This window comes from Macaca thibetana, chromosome 13, assembly GCF_024542745.1.
Source record: "Macaca thibetana thibetana isolate TM-01 chromosome 13, ASM2454274v1, whole genome shotgun sequence".
Lineage (NCBI taxonomy): Eukaryota > Metazoa > Chordata > Mammalia > Primates > Cercopithecidae > Macaca > Macaca thibetana.
Window position 1 is genome coordinate 86,595,364 of NC_065590.1, and position 9,320 is coordinate 86,604,683.

General features: G+C 44.4%; 2 protein-coding genes across 3 annotated transcripts in view; both read left to right on the forward strand.

Annotated features, from left to right (window-relative positions):
* Nucleotides 1–3,915, forward strand: part of LDAH (lipid droplet associated hydrolase) — a 147,842-nt gene extending 143,927 nt beyond the window's left edge. For both annotated transcript variants that reach the window (XM_050754596.1, XM_050754597.1), the window contains one exon: nucleotides 1,882–3,915. In XM_050754596.1, the coding sequence (XP_050610553.1) occupies nucleotides 1,882–2,073 (192 nt within the window). In that variant the 3' untranslated portion in view covers nucleotides 2,074–3,915. The remainder of the gene's footprint in view (nucleotides 1–1,881) is intronic.
* Nucleotides 1–9,320, forward strand: part of HS1BP3 (HCLS1 binding protein 3) — a 642,583-nt gene that overhangs the window by 570,639 nt on the left and 62,624 nt on the right. The window lies entirely within an intron of this gene.

The following is a 9,320-nucleotide window of genomic DNA, read 5'->3' on the forward strand; positions in this document are numbered from 1 at the left end:
ACATACCAGGGCCTGTCGAGGGGTAGGGGGCTAGGGGAGGGACACCATTAGGAGAAATACCTAATGTAGATGACGGGTTGATGGGTACAGCAAACCACCATGGCACATGTATACCTATGCAACAAACCTGCACGCTCTGCACATGTGTCCCAGAATTTGAAATATAATTTTAAAAAAAGGAAACCTCCATGAAGCAATTCACAGTAAGTCTGCTACTTGAGGTTTACTTGTTCATAATTTACTCTCTGGAGTAAATTTTTTCCTCTATAAAGTGTTTTTAGCGAACTCTCTCTTTAAATATTGGTTAAGACATCATGTTATTGTAATAAAGGCCATTGTTTTTGTAAGATCAGTCTCATCTGTCCCATATTCAGGTCATGGATTTATTAATTGATACACTAAAACTATCCAGTAAGCAATAACGCCTGTTTCCCCGCACCCTCTTCCCCCACCACTTGATCCCCTCCAATCCCTCTTCCTGTTGTGGCCAGAGCGGTTTTCCTGACATAGGGACCTGAGCATGTCACCTCATTGTGCAGTCTTTTTTTGCTTGTGGACTTCAGGATAAAGTGCAACCTCCTTGGCATGCATAGAAAATGCTGTCCATGACCTCATCCCTTTCCGCCTCTCCAGTCTTATCTCCCACCACCCTATATTCCAGCCATGTGGAATTCCAGTTCCCCACACATGCCATGCTCTTTCAAGCTTTGGTTTGCTTGGTCCTCTCCCCACAGTGTGCTTCCCCAGCTTGAAGACTCAACTCTGGCATCAACTCTGGGGAATCTTTCCTGCCCACCACTTCTGACCAGCTGTGCCTCACCTGAGCTCTCAAATTGTTTTGTGTACATGGGGTCCCCTTCTCCCCTCCCCCAAGACTGTCTTATCTCTATGTTCCAGGTTCCTAATACAAAGTAGGTGTTCCATGTGTATTTGCTGATCCAAGGAATGAGTAAGCAATTCAGTGAGTGAGGGAGCACATTTGGTGTATTAGGGAAGCTGCAAGTGACTACAGCTGGCCAGCTAGGAGCTGGAGCTGGGCACAACTCTTTCTTTCAGTAACAGAGGTCAAAGGATCTTTAAGATTTAGTTCTTGGTTTTTGTAGAAATTGCCACTATCTATCCTTCGGAATATAAGATATTGCTTTTTCGCCTTTATTTTTAGAGCTAACAGAACTAGAACATAGCAGTTTTTCAGTGAAACACAGCAGCCTAGAGCAATGTATACACACATATCACATGCAGGTTTAGGTAGATATCCATTCAGGGTCTTAGTAATGCCACAGAGGAGGCTCTGTCTCCATTCAGCTGCTTGCTGTCAACTAAAGTATGATTATTGCACTTCCCCACTGAATCAACATACAGGCTGCATAGAACCTTTTCTTAGGATTCTGATCACATTTCATCAGCTACATTGGAAAGCCTGAGTCTATCTGATCCATGTTTGTATTCATTCAACAAATATATCCCATATGACTACCATGTGGCTATTTGGAAACAACTAAGTTTATTAACTGGTCATTAGTCATTTGGTGACTGTGTCTCAATAACTCTCTTCGTCATCCTCACCGGCCTTCATTCCAGTGTCCATCCCAACCTCAGTACACAAAACTTTCCTGGTAAGTCCTTTCAGTGAATTATGAGGGATCTATCACACAAGAGTCTCCCAGCATGGGTATCTTCCCACCAAATTCTTCTAAGTGCACCCCTGTACATTGCGAAGCCTTGCTACCTTGAGAGAGCCACACTCTGGAGAGAGCTTAGGGACTAGCTCCCAGGGCCAGGCATAGGTGCTGTCCTCAGAGCACTGCCGGCTGCTGGTGTCATATCTGTGTCGGGAAGGGAATGTGTTTTCTAATAAAATGTTTTTGTCTTGTCTTTCAGCTTACATTTTATTATGGTACTGTAGATCCTTGGTGTCCAAAAGAATACTATGAAGACATTAAGAAGGATTTTCCAGAAGGAGACATTCGACTCTGTGAGAAAAACATACCTCATGCTTTCATCACCCATTTTAACCAGGAAGTGGCAAACATGATTGCTGACTCCCTAAAGGATGACCTGTCCAAAATGTAAATTGGCCTGAGGAACAAGCCCCCACTGCCAGTACATGGAGGCAGTCGGTATACTAGACTTAGTAGGTAAATGTTTAATTTTGAAGACTGCTACTAGAAATGAAGAAAGTGAGAACCCTTGTCTTACAAACCATCTCTCAGCTCGCCATGTTACAGGCTGAAGTAAACACAGTTGATGAATCATTCCATAGGTTTAACCATACATTTTCCAAGACTCAGGGAACACAGTGATCTACACAGAGTCTCATGTTTGCACGAGATGCCCAGTGGCACCATATGGTTTATTTTGGTAGGCGGGATCTTTGCAGATGAAAAAAAAGTCTACATGTACTTGATTTTAATTGAATTACATTGTAGAATAGGCTCTTCTGGAGGAAATTATGAAATACCTACTAGAAAATGTAAAAGAAATCAGTGAATGTTAAGAGTATAGTTAGACATGTGAAGTGTATGTGATTATGACAAGGATACACTCACGTTCCAGGAGCAGGAAGTGAACCTGGGTCTCCTTTAAGACAGAAGATGAAGATGAGCCCACACTAACTTAGCATAGATCTTGGCTGAGATAATCAGTGTGACGTCTAATGTACCTGCACTAGACAGAGAATAAGGTTCACCAGACATTACTGTGGTCAGCTAACCAGATAAAGAGTTGTTGAAGGACCCCAACTGTGCCTCCTGCCACAAGACAACCAGCAAGTTCTATGGTGAGCCTTAGCCTGCCAGGTTGTAAGCTCCCTGCAGGCTCCTCCTCTCCAGATTCAGGATGGTGAGGCACTGGGCTGTCCCGAAGCAGGTTTGGATGTGCCAACATGCAGTTGCTCCTTCTGTAATTCTTGTAGTAAAACTCTATTAAAGACCATCAATGAGCCAAATAGTGTGCTAGCCATCAAGGATAGAGTTCTTAGCTACTTAATGATTCTTTTCTTCTGGAAATCTTCTAGTGAATAATTTTTAAAAGCATCTTTTAAACTGCTGAGTAAAGCATTACCATACATTAGTTCTCTATTTCTGCATTAACTTCACTTGCTGGAAAGAAATTTTGTTAATGAACCAAACTCAGCCGTTAAGTTATGTGAATTCACCTTCTCTAGACACATTGAGGTCTGGCAGAGAAGACACATGTTCCCTGGCCTAGAGTGGGCTGACAATATTGCTGCCTCCTCTAAATTGACTCAATCTTGAGAAACACATACTGCAGTGACAGTTGATGATGTATCAGAAATATTCCTTTTTCTCCTAGAGGAAATCCCTCATGGCATTATCATTCCCTAAGGACAATGAGATGTCCCTCCCCTCAAAACCTAAAGCCCCCTGATGAAAGATTCAGCTCTGATTTGCTGCCAACTTACTGCTTAGTGCTCAATGAGTTACTGTGCTTTGGCATAGCTTCTACATCACAGCAAGTAACTTCTCAGAGGGGAAAAGCCAAGCTCTAGACAAGGAGTGCTATTAGCCCAAGGGGAAGAGCTAATAGATACACAGGCCATAAGCACAGGGCTGCACACAGAGCCTTTATTGGCATCTGCATGAGAGGCCTAGAAATTGGATATTAGAAACTAGGAATCATGGCTCTGAGTGGCTTGCATACAGGAGATACTCACTAATACTAAATCAAGGCACATAAACAATACTGGGTAAATCATACCTACCAGAATAAAGAGTAACATTCAGAGCTTTTCTTTTAGCTGTTATTTTAAACATTACTCCATATTTCAAAAGTCTGCATGTATGAAATTGTGTCTTATTTCTGGTTTTTAGAGCCTAAGAAAGATACTGGTTCTTAATTTGTATTTATCATCTGAGCACCAAATTAATTTTTGAAATAAATGTTTTACCAGCATTTCTGATCTCATCTGGCCTGATCTCTGGGTTGGGAAGAGAGGGTACAATTTGAGCAGTTCTCCTGAGTTAGACTCAGCTCAAAGTCTCTCTTTTAAAATGAAAAGCCACCTTTCTCATTGCTTTTTTCATAGGTGGAAGAATCAGATTTCAAGAGACTGAAGTTCATTCTGTTTCATTAGGGATTAGACTAAAATGGACAGTGGATGAAATCCATTTTCCAGAAGCAGCTCTGGCTGTATGTCCCAGTCAACCACATAGATGGTCTTTGTGAAAGTTTTAACTTCCTGCAGAGTTACCTAGTGCTCAGCGACTGAGCCTTGACCATGCCCATGTTTGTTCCTAGTCTGTTCTGAGCCATCAGAATCTCCACAAGCCCGCTGTGGCTTGTGTGGCCTGATGTCCATGGCCACCAAGGGCCTCTCACCATACGCTTCTCCACTCAACCTTTGGAGAGACAGGGACCACCAAAGGCTTGATTTTTCTTCATCCTACATTATATTTAAAACAAAACCAGGCTGGGTGCCGTAGCTCACACCTGTGATCCCAGCACTTTGGGAGGACAAGCTGGGAAGATCGCTTGATGCTAGGAGTTTGAGACCAGCCTGTGTAAAAAACAAGACCTCTGTGTCTAAAATAATTTTTAAAAAAGAGCAAAAAAAAATAAATAAATAAAAATATTTCAGATTAAAGGAGACTAAAGAGACGTGACAATTGGACACAACATCAGATTGTGAATTGGATGTTTTTGTTATAAAAGACATTGTTGGGACAATTTGCACAACTTGAATGAGGTCTGAAGATTAGTTGGGAGTAAGATGCCACTGTTAATTTTCTGATTTCAGTGGTTGTACTGGGGAGAAGTAAGAGAGTGTCCTTGTTTGTACTAGAGACACGGAAGTATCTGGGGGTGAAGGGCATCATGTCTGTTTACTGTCAGATGGTTGAGGGGAAAATAATGTTCTTTGTACTTGCAGATTTTTTGGAAGTTTGAGATGTTTTAGAATTTGTAAAAATAATTATTTTAAAATCCCACCATGCTATCTCCTGCATCGGTGTCTCATTGCTTCTTTTCCAGAAAGGCTATTTCCTCTTGTACACAGTAAATGAAGACCTGGGTTCAAATCCCAGATCTGTCATTTGTTAGGTTTGTGACATAAGACTTCACCTCCCTGCTCCTTATTTTTTTTAAGGGAGATAAAATGAGGTCATGCATATAGCATTTAGTATGTTGCCTGGCATATGGTAGATGCTCTATAAAATGGTACCTAAAGGAGGACAGCAAACGTGTTTTTCCTTTTTTCCTTTCATTTCTCTTCTCTTTAGTATAGCGGAGGACCCTGTGGTATCTCAGTCCCTGCACTGTTTCACCAGGCTTGTAACTTGATTCCAGCAGTCAGCATTTTGGCTCTTACGCAGGGATAACACTTGCTCACCTGGCTTAGCTTTCTGGCCTCAGCCCATGTAGGCCTCCCTGCACACAGCCCAGGATGTTCTAACGTCGATTTAGAAAAGATGTGGGAAGCAAAGCATTTCTTAGGTGGCATGAGACATCTCTGTGCCTGGCCTTCTCTTGCAGAAGAGAAGAGGCAAGGATATATTTGGGCTGCTCCTTCCCTTGGGGGTGGGCCTTAAGGAGAGGTTGGAGGCTGGGACTGAGTGTGCTCTGTGAACAAATGCATCTGTAGGGCCTTGAATGAAGCTCTTCTGCAGGAATGCTGAGGACAGCGAAGCTCATATGAGTGTTCTTCTAATCACTTTTTAAGAGGACTGAAATTTCTGCCTGTGCCCCATACAGACATGGGTAAGTGATCATATTGGCCCAGGTGAGGAGTATCTGTAGGACATGGGTCTGGTCCTTCCCACCAGGCTGAAGGCATCTCTATAGCAAGACTAGTGTCACTGAGTGTGATGCTGGGTGAGCATCCTCAGAGCATGAGTGAGAGACAGAGAAAGCTCTGGGTGGTTCTACAGTTCTATAAAGAGAAAGCTCTTGGAAAAGAGAAGAGGATGAGGTTGCCCCTAGTCCTAGAACAGATAGAACTTGGATAGGTGGTTTGGAGTGGATGAGAGCTAATCCAGATAAGGATTATCTCTTACCCCCGCTGCTCACCCCTACACCTTTACAGTGTCTCAGTTAGGCCTCCCAATCCTGTGATGTTCTCACTATGCCCATTATACACATCACCACTGAGGTGCCTTGCTAAGGACCTCACAGCTAGTAGATGACAGAGCTGGAATTCTGCTGTAGTTGCATGTGTCCTCCAAAGTTCACGTGTTAGAAACGTAATCCCCAAGGCAACTGCTGGGAGGTGGGTCCTAATGGGAAGTGTCTGAATCATGAGGGCCCTTCCCTCCTGAATGGTTTAATGCCAGTAATAAAAAGGCATGCTATTAGGCTGCGAGTATGATCTGTTGTTCTATCATGCTCTCTTGCTCTTCCACCTTCTGCCAGGGAAGATGCAGCACAAAGGTCCTCATCAGATGCCAGCCCCTCAATCTTGGACTTTCCAGCCTCCAGAACTGTAAGAAATAAATCTCTTCTTTATAAATTACCCAGTCTCTGGTACTCCATTATAGCAACAGAAAATGAACTAAGCCATATTCCAATTCAGGCGTCCACTCCAGAGCCACCACTTCATCCCCTCTTTCCACTGCATCATGCTGCCTCCTGGAGGCCACAGGGGGCAAGCCTAGCAAAAATGGAGAGCCGGCAAAGAGAGCCACGCAAAGGGCAAATGAGGATCCGATTGACAGAGGAAGTGAAGAGTAGACAGTTGGTAATAAATGAGTAGTTTTAAAAGAATGAAAGCTATAACAGAGACCAGTTTTCAAAGGGCAAAAAAATGCATAAGGCAGTGGATTGAGAAAAAGCAAGCCCACATACTGGGAGTCAGTGCTGTGGCTGCAGTCACATGGCCGGCACCTCTGCAACTCTTCCATAGCCACCTGGTCTCATGCCAGGCACGGGAGCTGCCTGTGGGCTCCCCTGTACAGGAATCACTGCTCCAGCTTTGATAACACCCATCCTCTACCCCACCCCATGAGACATGGCCCAAAATACCAACTGTTCCTGCCTCCCAGAGCAGTCCTTCCCACCCTCCCACGCCCTGCCAGCCTTCATGACCCCTGGCCTGGCCTGTGTCTACTGAATGACTTATCATTGCTGCGGGAATTGTGTCTCTGAAGTCTATTCCTCCCTGCTTCCACCAACACCCCTTCCCTCAGGAGAGTCCTAGAAGATGGCCTTCTGTCTTAGTCATCTCTGTACTGTCAGGGCATATCGAATATGGGTCCTAATGGGAAGTGTCTGAGTAATGAGGGCCCTTCCCTCCTGAATGGCATACCCTGCTATTCAGGGTAGTCTATAAATTTTGTTATCTAAATTAATAAAAAGTTTATACCATGCCTAATAGGCAAGCTATGAAAAAGTGCAATTCTCACATTGGATCAGACTACCAGGAAATCACATCTCAGGGCTTCTTCATCTTAAAACTGACACATCAGTGGGAGTGCAGACATGGACACTTGCTCTTTCATCCCTTAAGTGTTTCCCCAGCAGAGCTGTGCACAACTGGGTCAGATAGATTCAAGGATGTCTGAATCCTTGCAGACTGTTTGTGTCTGGCACTGGGGGACTGCAAGGAAGCAAGGCCACTATCCCTTGTGTCCCATTCATCTTGTCTGATACGGCTGCAACTGTTACTTCCATTCTTCTACAATTAGAAAACCTCTGGAGTTTGGGTATTAGCAACTACCAAATATGTAGTTTATTATTTGTTGAGCACTAACCCCGCGCAGCACCCCAAATGGGAATTACAGCAACAATACACATGACTGTGCTCTGGGATAATCGAGCATTTTCATTTTGTGTTGCATTCCTCAAACATTCTGGCAAAGGGGCCTGTGCTGACCTCCCCACACAGGGATAGATTTCCTTGCTGCGTAAGTCTATGGGAAAATTCCTCTTCCCTGGGATGAGAATGTGACCCTGTGACTGGGCGCCCATTACAGTCAGGGGGCGCGGTGCACCTGCAGGGTCTCCCTCCCTCACAGAGGGACTAGAATCCCGCCTCTGCAAATCCACCCAGCTCAGGCTCTGCAGAACATCTGGGCTTCCTCCTACTACTGGCCACTGCGAAGGGCTGCGCACCTGCATGTGATTAGGACTCGGCAAACACCCACAGCCTACAGGGCTGCATGCTGGTGGCACATCGCAGTGGACAAGTTTCTCTCCAGATCATTGTCCCTTCTGAGCAGATAGTCACAGGGTTCCTAGGGCACAAGAACACATGCATCCATGACCACGTTAGGCACCACCATCAATGGAACAGCAGTTGGAGGCATCTCTGCCTTGGCCTGCTTGGAAATGAGCAGGCATCAGAGGCAGATCCAGGACCTGACAGGACCAGGGAAGGAGTGGAGAAGTCAGTCTTAGCCGCCTTTACCATTAGTCATGGACAGGCCTTTTAGATGTGCTCTTATCAGTGTCTGGGAAATTAGATAAAATTTTAAATGCCATCCCCGACTTTCCTTTCTCTCTGTGACTACTACTCTACTGAATGTGTACTCTAACCACAGAATGCTGTGGTAGGTCAAATGGAGACTGAAAAATAAGAAAATGAAAAAAGATGCTTATAAACAAAGCATGACAAGACCTTCCAGTTTTCAATGACATGGTTGTAGAACTTACACATTTATTTTACCTGCCAAATGAGTTAGTTGAAAGGGGAACACAATTTTTCTTCCAAAGAAAGAGACTCCTTTATTTAGTAATATGAAATGGAGTAGTGAAAAGAAAGCAGGCTTTCTTGATCTTTCACCAGAAGGTCACATGACCATAGGAACCTGCATTAACAAACTGTGGCCTATTGGATTCACCATGAACATGGGCTGCCATCACTGACGAAAAGGTGGGTCACTCCAGCAGGCTCCATATCCCAAAAGAGGTAATCCTGGTAACAAGTCACTAATAAGGCTAAGTCCTTGTCAACTTCCTACAGTTGCTGCTCTGTCGTTAGTCTTCTCCCAGAAATATTTAAGGAACACATTAAATAGATTTCTCCTTCATCTGTAGGCAAAAGTCAGGTGCAAGAGCTGGGATAGCAACAGATGCTGTGTGGTTGATCCTGTCCTGCTGCATTCTTCGTGGTGTCACCGAGCACAGGCTTTTGTACTTGTCTCGAAGAGTACTGGGCAAAAAAGGCCCTGTCAGATTTGCTGTAGGACCTTATTGGGTTCTGTGAAGTATGTAATTGGCCTTGCAGAGGAAGCGGCTTCCAAGGGACTTTATGCCTTGGGATTTCAGAGACTTAACTGTGCAGCCTCCAGGAGGGGAGGGCTCATGCTTTCTGGAGTGAGACAGGTCCCGCAGCAGCCTGAGATGTATAAACACAGAAAACCTGT